At 42.1% G+C, this 16,107-nt stretch overlaps 1 protein-coding gene across 4 annotated transcripts in view; it reads left to right on the forward strand.

Moving 5' to 3' along the window:
- Positions 1–16,107, forward strand: part of LOC148501272 (phosphofurin acidic cluster sorting protein 2-like) — a 137,691-nt gene that overhangs the window by 53,796 nt on the left and 67,788 nt on the right. For all 4 annotated transcript variants that reach the window (XM_088450675.1, XM_088450677.1, XM_088450676.1 and 1 more), the window contains exon 13: positions 11,779–11,908. In XM_088450675.1, coding sequence (XP_088306801.1) covers positions 11,779–11,908 — 130 coding nt within the window. The remainder of the gene's footprint in view (positions 1–11,778; positions 11,909–16,107) is intronic.

Below are 16,107 nucleotides of genomic sequence, written 5' to 3' on the forward strand. Positions count from 1 at the left end.
CTAAACAACTTTGTGTTATAAAAGGAGTGTAGGATTCTATTACACGTACAGTGTTTTTCATATATAGGATACATATATACAGCGGTAATGCTGAGGTTGAGGGAAAGCTGTGTGGCATTAGAAGGGAGGAAGTGATTATGTCTGTTCGGGATGTGGTCAATATCCCGACTGCGGGGATTCCAACGGTCAGAATGCCGACGCTAAAATCCCAACACTAGTCAGAATACCATTGCCGGGATCCTGAAGGTAAGTAGTGGGGTTAGGGAGAGGGCTAGGGGTTAGGGTTAGGCACTAGGGGGAGAGTTAGGGTTAGGCACTAAAGGGGGAGGGTTAGGTTTAGGGTGCGGGGAGGGGGAGGTTAGGTTTAGGCACTAGGGGGGGAGGTTAGGGTCTGGCACCAAGGAAGGAGGGTTAGGGTAGGGAGAGGGGTAACCGACAAGTTTTGGTATTCTAACCCTGTCGGGATTCCGGTGTTGGGATTCTGACCGCCGGGATCACGAGCGCCGACATCCCGTACCTGGAAGTATTGGTGTTACAGGATAGATGGACACAGTATTGGTAGTGTTGGTATTACAGGATAGATGGACACAGTATTGGTAGTGTTGGTATTACAGGATAGATGGACACAGTATTGGTAGTGTTGGTGTTACAGGCTAGATGGACACAGTATTGGTAGTGTTGGTGTTACAGGATAGATGGACACAGTATTGGTAGTGTTGGTGTTACAGAATAGATGGACACAGTATTGGTAGTGTAGGTGTTACAGGATAGATGGACGCAGTATTGGTAGTGTTGGTGTTACAGAATAGATGGACACAGTATTGGTAGTGTTGGTGTTACAGGCTAGATGGACACAGTATTGGTAGTGTTGGTGTTACAGGATAGATGGACACAGTATTGGTAGTGTTGGTGTTACAGGATAGATGGATACAGTATTGGTAGTGTTGATGTTACAGGCTAGATGGACACAGTATTGGTAGTGTTGGTGTTACAGGATAGATGGATACAGTATTGGTAGTGTTGGTGTTACAGGATAGATGGATACAGTATTGGTAGTGTTGGTGTTACAGAATAGATGGACACAGTATTGGTAGTGTTGGTATTATAGGATAGATGGATACAGTATTGGTAGTGTTGGTATTACAGGCTAGATGGACACAGTATTGGTAGTGTTGGTATTACAGGATAGATGGATACAGTATTGGTAGTGTTGGTGTTACAGGATAGATGGATACAGTATTGGTAGTGTTGGTGTTACAGGATAGATGAACACAGTATTGGTAGTGTTGGTATTACAGGATCACTGGACACAGTATTGGTAGTGTTGGTGTTACAGGATAGATGGATACAGTATTGGTAGTGTTGGTGTTACAGGATAGATGGATACAGTATTGGTAGTGTTGGTGTTACAGGATAAATGGATACAGTATTGGTAGCGTTGGTGTTACAGGATAGATGAACACAGTATTGGTAGTGTTGGTATTACAGGATCGCTGGACACAGTATTGGTAGTGTTGGTGTTACAGGATAGATGGACACAGTATTGGTAGTGTTGGTGTTACAGAATAGATGGACCCAGTATTGGTAGTGTTGGTGTTACAGAATAGATGGACACAGTATTGGTAGTGTTGGTATTACAGGATAGATGGACACAGTATTGGTAGTGTTGGTGTTACAGGATAGATGGACACAGTATTGGTAGTGTTGGTGTTACAGGATAGATGGACACAGTATTGGTAGTGTTGGTGTTACAGAATAGATGGTCACAGTATTGGTAGTGTTGGTATTACAGGATAGATGGACACAGTATTGGTAGTGTTGGTGTTACAGAATAGATGGACACAGTATTGGTAGTGTTGGTGTTACAGAATAGATGGACACAGTATTGGTAGTGTTGGTATTACAGGATAGATGGACACAGTATTGGTAGTGTTGGTATTACAGGATAGATGGATACAATATTGGTAATGTTGGTGTTACAGGATAGATGGATACATTATTGGTAGTGTTGGTATTACAGGATAGATGGACACAGTATTGGTAGTGTTGGTGTTACAGGATAGATGGACACAGTATTGGTAGTGTTGGTGTTACAGAATAGATGGACACAGTATTGGTAGTGTTGGTGTTACAGAATAGATGGACACAGTATTGGTAGTGTTGGTGTTACAGAATAGATGGACACAGTATTGGTAGTGTTGGTATTACAGGATAGATGGACACAGTATTGGTAGTGTTGGTATTACAGGATAGATGGACACAGTATTGGTAGTGTTGATGATACAGTATTGGTAGTGTTGGTATTACAGGATAGATGGACACAGTATTGGTAGTGTTGGTGTTACAGGATAGATGGATACAGTATTGCTAATGTTGGTGTTACAGGATAGATGGATACAGTATTGGTAGTGTTGGTATTACAGGATAGATGGATACAGTATTGGTAGTGTTGGTGTTACAGGATAAATGGATACAGTATTGGTAGTGTTGGTGTTACAGGATAGATGGATACAGTATTGGTAATGTTGGTGTTACAGGATAGATGGATACAGTATTGGTAGTGTTGGTATTACAGGATAGATGGACACAGTATTGGTAGTGTTGGTGTTACAGGATAGATGGATACAGTATTGGTAGTGTTGGTGTTACAGAATAGATGGATACAGTATTGGTAGTGTTGGTATTATAGGATAGATGGACACAGTATTGGTAGTGTTGGTATTATAGGATAGATGGACACAGTATTGGTAGTGTTGGTGTTACAGGATAGATTGACACAGTATTGGTAGTGTTGGTGTTACAGGATAGATGGATACAGTATTGGTAGTGTTGGTGTTACAGGATAGATGGACACAGTATTGGTAGTGTTGGTGTTACAGAATAGATGGATACAGTATTGGTAGTGTTGGTGTTACAGAATAGATGGATACAGTATTGGTAGTGTTGGTATTATAGGATAGATGGATACAGTATTGGTAGTGTTGGTGTTATAGGCTAGATGGACACAGTATTGGTAGTGTTGGTGTTACAGGATAGATGGATACAGTATTGGTAGTGTTGGTATTACAGGATAGATGGATACAGTATTGGTAATGTTGGTGTTACAGGATAGATGGATACAGTATTGGTAGTGTTGGTGTTACAGAATAGATGGATACAGTATTGGTAGTGTTGGTGTTACAGAATAGATGGATACAGTATTGGTAGTGTTGGTATTATAGGATAGATGGATACAGTATTGGTAGTGTTGGTGTTACAGAATAAATGGACACAGTATTGGTAGTGTTGGTGTTACAGGATAGATGGATACAGTATTGATAGTGTTGGTGTTACAGGATAGATGAACACAGTATTGGTAGTGTTGGTATTACAGGATCACTGGACACAGTATTGGTAGTGTTGGTGTTACAGGATAGATGGATACAGTATTGGTAGTGTTGGTGTTACAGGATAGATGGACACAGTATTGGTAGTATTGGTGTTACAGGATAAATGGATACAGTATTGGTAGCGTTGGTGTTACAGGATAGATGGACACAGTATTGGTAGTGTTGGTGTTACATGATAGATGGACACAGTATTGGTAGTGTTGGTGTTACAGGATAGATGGATACAGTATTGGTAGTGTTGGTGTTACAGGATAGATAGATACAGTATTGGTAGTGTTGGTATTACAGGATAGATGGACACAGTATTGGTAGTGTTGGTGTTACAGGATAGATGGATGCAGTATTGGTAGTGTTGGTGTTACAGGATAGATTGATGCAGTATTGGTAGTGTTGGTGTTACAGAATAGATGGACACAGTATTGGTAGTGTTGGTGTTACAGGCTAGATGGACACAGTATTGGTAGTGTTGGTGTTACAGGATAGATGGACACAGTATTGGTAGTGTTGGTGTTACAGGATAGATGGATACAGTATTGGTAGTGTTGGTGTTACAGGATAGATGGATACAGTGTTGGTAGTGTTGGTGTTACAGGATAGATGGATACAGTATTGGTAGTGTTGGAGTTACAGGTTAGATGGACACAGTATTGGTAGTGTTGGTGTTACAGGATAGATGGATACAGTATTGGTAGTGTTGGAGTTACAGGTTAGATGGACACAGTATTGGTAGTGTTGGTGTTACAGGATAGATGGATACAGTATTGGTAGTGTTGGAGTTACAGGTTAGATGGACACAGTATTGGTAGTGTTGGTATTATAGGATAGATGGACACAGTATTGGTAGTGTTGGTGTTACAGGATAGATTGACACAGTATTGGTAGTGTTGGTGTTACAGGATAGATGGATACAGTATTGGTAGTGTTGGTGTTACAGGATAGATGGACACAGTATTGGTAGTGTTGGTGTTACAGAATAGATGGATACAGTATTGGTAGTGTTGGTATTATAGGATAGATGGATACAGTATTGGTAGTGTTGGTGTTATAGGCTAGATGGACACAGTATTGGTAGTGTTGGTGTTACAGGATAGATGGATACAGTATTGGTAGTGTTGGTATTACAGGATAGATGGATACAGTATTGGTAATGTTGGTGTTACAGGATAGATGGATACAGTATTGGTAGTGTTGGTGTTACAGAATAGATGGATACAGTATTGGTAGTGTTGGTGTTACAGAATAGATGGATACAGTATTGGTAGTGTTGGTATTATAGGATAGATGGATACAGTATTGGTAGTGTTGGTGTTACAGAATAAATGGACACAGTATTGGTAGTGTTGGTGTTACAGGATAGATGGATACAGTATTGATAGTGTTGGTGTTACAGGATAGATGAACACAGTATTGGTAGTGTTGGTATTACAGGATCACTGGACACAGTATTGGTAGTGTTGGTGTTACAGGATAGATGGATACAGTATTGGTAGTGTTGGTGTTACAGGATAGATGGACACAGTATTGGTAGTATTGGTGTTACAGGATAAATGGATACAGTATTGGTAGCGTTGGTGTTACAGGATAGATGGACACAGTATTGGTAGTGTTGGTGTTACATGATAGATGGACACAGTATTGGTAGTGTTGGTGTTACAGGATAGATGGATACAGTATTGGTAGTGTTGGTGTTACAGGATAGATAGATACAGTATTGGTAGTGTTGGTATTACAGGATAGATGGACACAGTATTGGTAGTGTTGGTGTTACAGGATAGATGGATGCAGTATTGGTAGTGTTGGTGTTACAGGATAGATTGATGCAGTATTGGTAGTGTTGGTGTTACAGAATAGATGGACACAGTATTGGTAGTGTTGGTGTTACAGGCTAGATGGACACAGTATTGGTAGTGTTGGTGTTACAGGATAGATGGACACAGTATTGGTAGTGTTGGTGTTACAGGATAGATGGATACAGTATTGGTAGTGTTGGTGTTACAGGATAGATGGATACAGTGTTGGTAGTGTTGGTGTTACAGGATAGATGGATACAGTATTGGTAGTGTTGGAGTTACAGGTTAGATGGACACAGTATTGGTAGTGTTGGTGTTACAGGATAGATGGATACAGTATTGGTAGTGTTGGTGTTACAGGATAGATGGATGCAGTATTGGTAGTGTTGGTGTTACAGAATAGATGGACACAGTATTGGTAGTGTTGGTGTTACAGGATAGATGGATACAGTATTGGTAGTGTTGGTGTTACAGAATAGATGGATACAGTATTGGTAGTGTTGGTGTTACAGAATAGATGGATACAGTATTGGTAGTGTTGGTGTTACAGAATAGATGGATACAGTATTGGTAGTGTTGGTATTATAGGATAGATGGATACAGTATTGGTAGTATTGGTGTTACAGGCTAGATGGACACAGTATTGGTAGTGTTGGTGTTACAGGATAGATGGATACAGTATTGGTAGTGTTGGTATTACAGGATCACTGGACACAGTATTGGTAGTGTTGGTGTTACAGGATAGATGGATACAGTATTGGTAGTGGTGGTGTTACAGGATAGATGAACACAGTATTTGTAGTGTTGGTATTACAGGATCACTGGACACAGTATTGGTAGTGTTGGTGTTACAGGATAGATGGACACAGTATTGGTAGTGTTGGTGATACAGGATAGATGGATACAGTATTGGTAGTGTTGGTGTTACAGGATAGATGGACACAGTATTGAGTATTGCTAGTGTTGGTGTTACAGGATAGATGGTTGCAGTATTGGTAGTGTTGGTGTTTACAGGATAGATGGATACAGTATTGGTAGTGTTGGTGTTACAGGCTAGATGGACACAGTATTGGTAGTGTTGGTGTTACCGGATTGATGGATGTAGTATTGGTAGTGTTGGTGTTACAGGATAGATGGACACAGTATTGGTAGTGTTGGTGATACAGGATAGATGGACACAGTATTGGTAGTGTTGGTATTACAGGATAGATGGATACAGTATTGGTAGTGTTGGTATTACAGGATAGATGGACACAGTATTGGTAGTGTTGGTGTTACAGGATAGATGGATACAGTATTGCTAATGTTGGTGTTACAGGATAGATGGATACAGTATTGGTAGTGTTGGTATTACAGGATAGATGGATACAGTATTGGTAGTGTTGGTGTTACAGGATAAATGGATACAGTATTGGTAGTGTTGGTGTTACAGGATAGATGGATACAGTATTGGTAATGTTGGTGTTACAGGATAGATGGATACAGTATTGGTAGTGTTGGTATTACAGGATAGATGGACACAGTATTGGTAGTGTTGGTGTTACAGGATAGATGGATACAGTATTGGTAGTGTTGGTGTTACAGAATAGATGGATACAGTATTGGTAGTGTTGGTATTATAGGATAGATGGACACAGTATTGGTAGTGTTGGTATTATAGGATAGATGGACACAGTATTGGTAGTGTTGGTGTTACAGGATAGATTGACACAGTATTGGTAGTGTTGGTGTTACAGGATAGATGGATACAGTATTGGTAGTGTTGGTGTTACAGGATAGATGGACACAGTATTGGTAGTGTTGGTGTTACAGAATAGATGGATACAGTATTGGTAGTGTTGGTGTTACAGAATAGATGGATACAGTATTGGTAGTGTTGGTATTATAGGATAGATGGATACAGTATTGGTAGTGTTGGTGTTATAGGCTAGATGGACACAGTATTGGTAGTGTTGGTGTTACAGGATAGATGGATACAGTATTGGTAGTGTTGGTATTACAGGATAGATGGATACAGTATTGGTAATGTTGGTGTTACAGGATAGATGGATACAGTATTGGTAGTGTTGGTGTTACAGAATAGATGGATACAGTATTGGTAGTGTTGGTGTTACAGAATAGATGGATACAGTATTGGTAGTGTTGGTATTATAGGATAGATGGATACAGTATTGGTAGTGTTGGTGTTACAGAATAAATGGACACAGTATTGGTAGTGTTGGTGTTACAGGATAGATGGATACAGTATTGATAGTGTTGGTGTTACAGGATAGATGAACACAGTATTGGTAGTGTTGGTATTACAGGATCACTGGACACAGTATTGGTAGTGTTGGTGTTACAGGATAGATGGATACAGTATTGGTAGTGTTGGTGTTACAGGATAGATGGACACAGTATTGGTAGTATTGGTGTTACAGGATAAATGGATACAGTATTGGTAGCGTTGGTGTTACAGGATAGATGGACACAGTATTGGTAGTGTTGGTGTTACATGATAGATGGACACAGTATTGGTAGTGTTGGTGTTACAGGATAGATGGATACAGTATTGGTAGTGTTGGTGTTACAGGATAGATAGATACAGTATTGGTAGTGTTGGTATTACAGGATAGATGGACACAGTATTGGTAGTGTTGGTGTTACAGGATAGATGGATGCAGTATTGGTAGTGTTGGTGTTACAGGATAGATTGATGCAGTATTGGTAGTGTTGGTGTTACAGAATAGATGGACACAGTATTGGTAGTGTTGGTGTTACAGGCTAGATGGACACAGTATTGGTAGTGTTGGTGTTACAGGATAGATGGACACAGTATTGGTAGTGTTGGTGTTACAGGATAGATGGATACAGTATTGGTAGTGTTGGTGTTACAGGATAGATGGATACAGTGTTGGTAGTGTTGGTGTTACAGGATAGATGGATACAGTATTGGTAGTGTTGGAGTTACAGGTTAGATGGACACAGTATTGGTAGTGTTGGTGTTACAGGATAGATGGATACAGTATTGGTAGTGTTGGTGTTACAGGATAGATGGATGCAGTATTGGTAGTGTTGGTGTTACAGAATAGATGGACACAGTATTGGTAGTGTTGGTGTTACAGGATAGATGGATACAGTATTGGTAGTGTTGGTGTTACAGAATAGATGGATACAGTATTGGTAGTGTTGGTGTTACAGAATAGATGGATACAGTATTGGTAGTGTTGGTGTTACAGAATAGATGGATACAGTATTGGTAGTGTTGGTATTATAGGATAGATGGATACAGTATTGGTAGTATTGGTGTTACAGGCTAGATGGACACAGTATTGGTAGTGTTGGTGTTACAGGATAGATGGATACAGTATTGGTAGTGTTGGTATTACAGGATCACTGGACACAGTATTGGTAGTGTTGGTGTTACAGGATAGATGGATACAGTATTGGTAGTGGTGGTGTTACAGGATAGATGAACACAGTATTTGTAGTGTTGGTATTACAGGATCACTGGACACAGTATTGGTAGTGTTGGTGTTACAGGATAGATGGACACAGTATTGGTAGTGTTGGTGATACAGGATAGATGGATACAGTATTGGTAGTGTTGGTGTTACAGGATAGATGGACACAGTATTGAGTATTGGTAGTGTTGGTGTTACAGGATAGATGGTTGCAGTATTGGTAGTGTTGGTGTTTACAGGATAGATGGATACAGTATTGGTAGTGTTGGTGTTACAGGCTAGATGGACACAGTATTGGTAGTGTTGGTGTTACAGGATTGATGGATGTAGTATTGGTAGTGTTGGTGTTACAGGATAGATGGACACAGTATTGGTAGTGTTGGTGATACAGGATAGATGGACACAGTATTGGTAGTGTTGGTGTTACATGATAGATGGACACTGTATTGGTAGTGTTGGTGTTACAGGATAGATGGATGCAGTATTGGTAGTGTTGGTGTTACAGGATAGATGGATACAGTATTGGTAGTGTTGGTGTTACAGGCTAGATGGACACAGTATTGGTAGTGTTGGTGTTACAAGATATATGGATACAGTATTGGTAGTGTTGGTATTATAGGATAGATGGATACAGTATTGGTTGTGTTGGTATTACAGGATAGATGGACACAGTATTGGTAGTGTTGGTATTACTGGATAGATGGATACAGTATTGGTAGTGTTGGTATTATAGGATAGATGGATACAGTATTGGTAGTGTTGGTGTTACAGGATAGATGGATACAGTATTGGTAGTGTTGGTATTACAGGATAGATGGACATAGTATTGGTAGTGTTGGTATTACAGGATAGATGGATACACTATTGGTAGTGTTGGTATTATAGGATAGATGGATACAGTATTGGTTGTGTTGGTATTATAGGATAGATGGATACAGTATTGGTAGTATTGGTGTTACAGGCTAGATGGACACAGTATTGGTAGTGTTGGTGTTACAGGATAGATGGATACAGTATTGGTAGTGTTGGTATTACAGGATCACTGGACACAGTATTGGTAGTGTTGGTGTTACAGGATAGATGGATACAGTATTGGTAGTGGTGGTGTTACAGGATAGATGAACACAGTATTTGTAGTGTTGGTATTACAGGATCACTGGACACAGTATTGGTAGTGTTGGTGTTACAGGATAGATGGACACAGTATTGGTAGTGTTGGTGATACAGGATAGATGGATACAGTATTGGTAGTGTTGGTGTTACAGGATAGATGGACACAGTATTGAGTATTGGTAGTGTTGGTGTTACAGGATAGATGGTTGCAGTATTGGTAGTGTTGGTGTTTACAGGATAGATGGATACAGTATTGGTAGTGTTGGTGTTACAGGCTAGATGGACACAGTATTGGTAGTGTTGGTGTTACAGGATTGATGGATGTAGTATTGGTAGTGTTGGTGTTACAGGATAGATGGACACAGTATTGGTAGTGTTGGTGATACAGGATAGATGGACACAGTATTGGTAGTGTTGGTGTTACATGATAGATGGACACTGTATTGGTAGTGTTGGTGTTACAGGATAGATGGATGCAGTATTGGTAGTGTTGGTGTTACAGGATAGATGGATACAGTATTGGTAGTGTTGGTGTTACAGGCTAGATGGACACAGTATTGGTAGTGTTGGTGTTACAAGATATATGGATACAGTATTGGTAGTGTTGGTATTATAGGATAGATGGATACAGTATTGGTTGTGTTGGTATTACAGGATAGATGGACACAGTATTGGTAGTGTTGGTATTACTGGATAGATGGATACAGTATTGGTAGTGTTGGTATTATAGGATAGATGGATACAGTATTGGTAGTGTTGGTGTTACAGGATAGATGGATACAGTATTGGTAGTGTTGGTATTACAGGATAGATGGACATAGTATTGGTAGTGTTGGTATTACAGGATAGATGGATACACTATTGGTAGTGTTGGTATTATAGGATAGATGGATACAGTATTGGTTGTGTTGGTGTTACAGGATAGATAGATACAGTATTGGTAATGTTGGTGTTACAGGCTAGATGGATACAGTATTGGTAATGTTGGTATTACAGGATAGATGGATACAGTATTGGTAATGTTGGTGTTACAGAATAGATGGATACAGTATTGGTAATGTTGGTGTTACAGGATAAATGGATACAGTATTGGTAGTGTTGGTGTTACTGGATAGATGGATACAGTATTGGTAATGTTGGTGTTACAGGATAGATGGATACAGTATTGGTAATGTTGGTGTTACAGAATAGATGGATACAGTATTGGTAGTGTTGGTGTTACAGGATAAATGGATACAGTATTGGTAGTGTTGGTGTTACAGGATAGATGGATACAGTATTGGTAATGTTGGTGTTACAGAATAGATGGATACAGTATTGGTAATGTTGGTATTACAGGATAAATGGACACAGTATTGGTAGTGTTGGTGTTACAGGATAGATGGATACAGTATTGGTAGTGTTGGTGTTACAGGATAGATGGATACAGTATTGGTAGTGTTGGTGTTACAGGCTCGATGGACACAGTATTGGTAGTGTTGGTATTATAGGATATATGGATACAGTATTGGTAGTGTTGGTGTTACAGGATAGATGGATACAGTATTGGTAATGTTGGTGTTACAGGATAGATGGATACAGTATTGGTAGTGTTGGTGTTACAGGATAGATGGATACAGTATTGGCAGTGTTGGTATTATAGGATAGATGGATACAGTATTGGTAGTGTTGGTATTATAGGACAGTGGGGTACAGTAATAATGGTGACAGTATAATGGGGCAGTTGGATATATTATTAGTAAGATCTGTATTATAGGCTAGATGTATATTGTATTGGTAGTGTCAATGCTATAGGCAGGTCGGATACAGTATTGGTAGGGTTCTTATTACAGGGTAGTGGGGTAAATAATAATGGTGACAGTATAATGGGGTAGGTGGATATTTTATTAGTAAGGTCTGTATTATAGGCTAGTTGTATATAGTATTGGTAGTGTCAATGCTATAGGCTTGTCGCATACAGTATTGGCAGGGTAGTTATTACACCATAGACTGATACAAAGGCTAATACCCCACTCATAACTCTTTCTTCTCTATCACTTTAAGGCAGGATAATAGACTGACTCGTGGTCCTCGCAGCGTCTCTATGAAAGATCGTCAGACTTCCCGATTGCCAAGTGACCGAGGAAGTAGCCTGGAAGGCGAATTCTCCCCGGACTCAAGGCTCTGCAGTCAGGTCAGGTCTATTTGTATTACAGTACTACCAAATCTCTTCTGCACTATTACAAATGACCCCTTCTGGCCACCGCCCAATGGGGTCTTTCTACTTCAGGATTGAGAAGATCTAATCTAATCATCCTCTGGCACCTTCTCTTAATGGATTAAGAGATAAACAGTAAAAAGGTAGACCGTGTCTAGATAAACACCAAGGGTAAATTTACTAAGATGGGAGTTCTATTTAAGAAGTGATGTTGTCCATAGCAACCAGTCAGAGTCTACTTCTCATTTATCTAGCACCTTCTAGAAGTTAATACCTGGAATGTAATTGGTTGCTATGGGCAACATCACTTCTTAATAGAACTCCCATCTTAGTAAATTTATCCCCAGATGTTAGACAGTCAATATGTGGACTGGGACAAAAGATCGACAGGGACAAAAGGTTGACATACTAAATGTTGACATGCAAGAATGTCGACGGGTGCAAATTGTCGACATGGTCAGAATGTCAACACAGAAATGATCGACACATGATTTTTTTTTTTTTTTCTTCACCCTAACCTTCCTCTTCGTGCCTAACCCTAACCATCGGGTAGGTGCCTGACCCTAACTGTCCCTTCTAGTGCCTAACCCTTACCCTCTGGTAAGTGCCTAACCCTCCCTGCTGGTGCCTAACCCTAACCGTTAGGGTAATTGCCAAACCCTAACTGTCGGAGTAAGTGCCTAACTCTAACCCTCCGGTAAGTGCCTAACCCTAACCGTCGGGGTAAGGCCCTGGAATCCCTTCCAGTCACAGGAGGAATTCTTTTTGGTCCAGAATTGGACAAAATTGTGGCCACAATGGCAGCCTCAAAAGCTGTGGTTCTACCTTCAGCAGCTTTGGCTAAACCCAGACGGTTGTCCTTTTCGAGGTTTCCGACCACAGGGCAAGACCAGAGGTCCGCCCTCAGCAAGATTTTCGGCTAAGAAAACAGGACCTAGGAAACCCTGGCAAAACAAGCGTCCAGTTTCCAGAATCCAGGATAAACCAGTGGCCTGATGGGGGATCCCAGGGTAGGGGGCTGACTTCTTCGGTTTTCAGAAACCTGGTACCTCACAACAGAGGATGCCTGGGTTCGGGGAGTGGTCTCTCAGGGGTACGCCCTGACCTTTTGGAGAAGTCCTCCTCAGAGATTTTTCGGCGTAAATCCGAAGGAGGGTTCTGTAAGGGCTTTGGCCCTTCAACAAGCAATCCAATCCCTACTAGCGTGAGAAGTTTTTATTAAGTTGCTAGGAAACCAATTACGGAAGGGGTTTTATTCCAATCTGTTTTTTGTTCAGAAACCGAATGGATCATACCGCCCCATTCTGAATTTGAAAGAGCTCAACAAGTTTATTCGAGCCCTCGGGTTCCGTATGGAAACGTCGCTGTCGATCATGTTGGCAATGGAACGGGGGGGTTATATGGTGTCCTTGGATATACAGGATGCATACCTCCACATACCAATCACCCGGCCCCATCAACAATTTCTACGGTTTGCGGTAGGGGGAGAACATTTTCAGTTTCAGGCCCTGCCATTTGGCCTCTCCACAGCTCCCCGGGTGTTCACCAAGGTGATTGCAGTAATGATGGCATGTCTCAGACGCCAGGGTGTCAGGATTTTGCCTTACTTGGACGATCTCCTGTTGCTAGGTCGGTCTCTGCAGCAGTTACAGAATCATTTGGGACTGACGGTGTCCTGTCTGTACAGTCCCGGCTGGATTATAAACTGGAAGAAGTCATCACCCCTTCCAGTACAGCAGGTGTCACTTAGGGGCAAGATTGGACTCCGTGGCACAGAGAATATGTCTGCCAAAGGAGAAGATTCTTGCCCTACAATTGCGAATACGCAGACTGCTTCTCAACAGACAAATATCTGTCCAGTCAGCTATGCAGGTGCTGGGGTCAATGGTGTCCACTTTCAGTATGGTGGAATACACTCAATTTCACTCCAGACCATTGCAGCAGTTGATTCTGTCGCACTGGAACTAGGATTACAGCACGATCAAGTCCCAGATACTGCATCTCTCTCCGGAAGTGCGATTATCCCTGTCGTGGTGGTTGCAGACAAGGCATCTCAGACAGCATTGCCCCTTTTGGGTATCGGATTTTCACATTGCTCAAGACTGATGCCAGTCTTCAGGGCTGGGGAGCGATGACAGGATCACACACTTTTCAGGGGAAGTGGACAGAGGCGGAAAGCCATCTATCCATAAATATCCTGGAACTAAGAGCAATATTCAAAGCTTTAGTTCAGGCTCGGGAAATTTTAAAAGCCAAGCCTGTGCAGAAACAGCCCGAAAATTGCACCGCGGTAGCCTACCTAAATCATCAGGGAGGCACAAGGAGTCTGCTACCTTGGCAGAAGTGTCAAGGATTCTAGTGTGGGCAGAGCATCATCTCCCCACAATATCTGCCGTATTCATTCCGGGAGTCCTGAATTGGGAGGCAGACTTTCTCAGTCGGGAGGAGATAAATGCAGGAGAGTGGGCCCTGCATCCACAGGTATTTCAAAACCTAGTGGACAGATGGGGTCTACCAGAAATAGACCTCATGGCATCAAGAAGAAACAACAAGGTTCCCAGGTACGGATCCTGGACCAGGGATCCGATGGCCGAGTTTGTAGATGCATTGGCGGTAAAATGGTGTTACAGGCTAGCATATCTCTTCCCGCGGTTTGCTCTTCTTCCCAGAATTATCAGGAAGATCAAGCAAGAGGGCAGCACGGTGATATTAATAGCTCCGGCATGGCCGAGACTTCATTGTTTCACCGATCTACGGGTACAGTCTCTCCATGGACACTCCATGGCCCCTTCCGTTGAGACCGGATCTGTTAGTACAGGGTCCCTGCTGGTACCCGGATCTACATCTGCTATCTTTGACGGCATGACTCTTGAGGCCTCTGTCTTGAGGAAGAAAAAGTTTTCTGAGTCCGTGATACAGACGATGCTGAAGGCACGTAAACCATCCTCAGCCCGTATTTACTATAGAATTTGGCATTCTTTTTTTCAGTGGTGTAAACTGAGGAAATATGACCCGGAAAGTTTTCAGGTTTCTAGAGTGCTTGATTTTCTTCAAAGCAGTCTGGAAAAAGGGCTCCGCCTAGCCACCTCGAGGGTACAGGTTTCTGCCCTTTCTGTCTGGTTCCAACAGAAAATCGCCCTGATGCCAGATGTAAGGACGTTTTTTCAGGGGGTGCTGAGGATTCAGCCTCCCTTTGTTCCCCCGGTGGTTCTGTGGGATTTGACACTAGTTCTCTGGGTCTTACAGGCTTCCCCGTTTGAACCTTTGAATTCAATAGACTTCAAGTGGTTAACAGCAAAGACAGTTTTTCTTCTTGCTCTTGCATCTGCACGCAGAGTATCGGATCTAGCTGGGCTTTCCTTCCGCGCTCCCTTTTTTGCATACTACGGAGAGTTACCTTCCAAAAGTGGTATCTAGGTTCCATTTAAATGAAGAGATTGTGGTCCCAGCTTTTCAGGATGCAGGTCTCTCCATAGGAGAGGCTTCCCTAGATGTTGTCCGTGCGCTACAAATTTATGTGAAGCGCACCAGCAAGTTGAGGAAGTCTGATTCCCATTTTGTGCTTTATGGTTGTCATAAGCGTGGCTGGCCAGCCAATAAGCAGACACTGGCAATTTCACAAGCTTATACACAGGCTGGTCTGCGGGTGCCTGACTCCGTGACGGCACATTCTACTTGATCAGTAGGGCCTTCGTGGGTGGCCCGTCGGGTCGCCTCTGCTGACCAGTTGTGCAGGGCAGCCACATGGTCTTCCATCCATACTTTTAGCAAATTTTATGCATTTTACACCTTTGCCTCTCAGGATGCCTCCTTCGGGCGTAGGATTCTCCTCTCTTCCGAGACCAGGAGCGTTCTCGCCCGTAGGGATTAGTGCTTTGGGCTATCCCCAACGTATTGGCTGTGGACCCCATGGACCCCAACGAAGAAAATCGAGGTCCATGGGGTCCATAGGACATCCACCCTAACGCACGTGTAGTTCCGGGGGTCTCCGTAAATTTTCCTTTCTCTATGATAGACTGGACTAGTGAGTATGGGTTCTTCTTACTTATCTTTTTTGTCTTCACCTGCTTGAGCTTGGTAACGAACTGGCTGCCTGGGGCCGGAGGCGGGGTATATGATGGAGGGACCCGGTCTATCCTGGGAGCAGAGAGCTCGTTTGTTTAACTGTTTGGTGA

This window comes from Taudactylus pleione, unplaced genomic scaffold (genome assembly GCF_031769625.1).
Source record: "Taudactylus pleione unplaced genomic scaffold, aTauple2 ptg000522l, whole genome shotgun sequence".
NCBI lineage: Eukaryota > Metazoa > Chordata > Amphibia > Anura > Myobatrachidae > Taudactylus > Taudactylus pleione.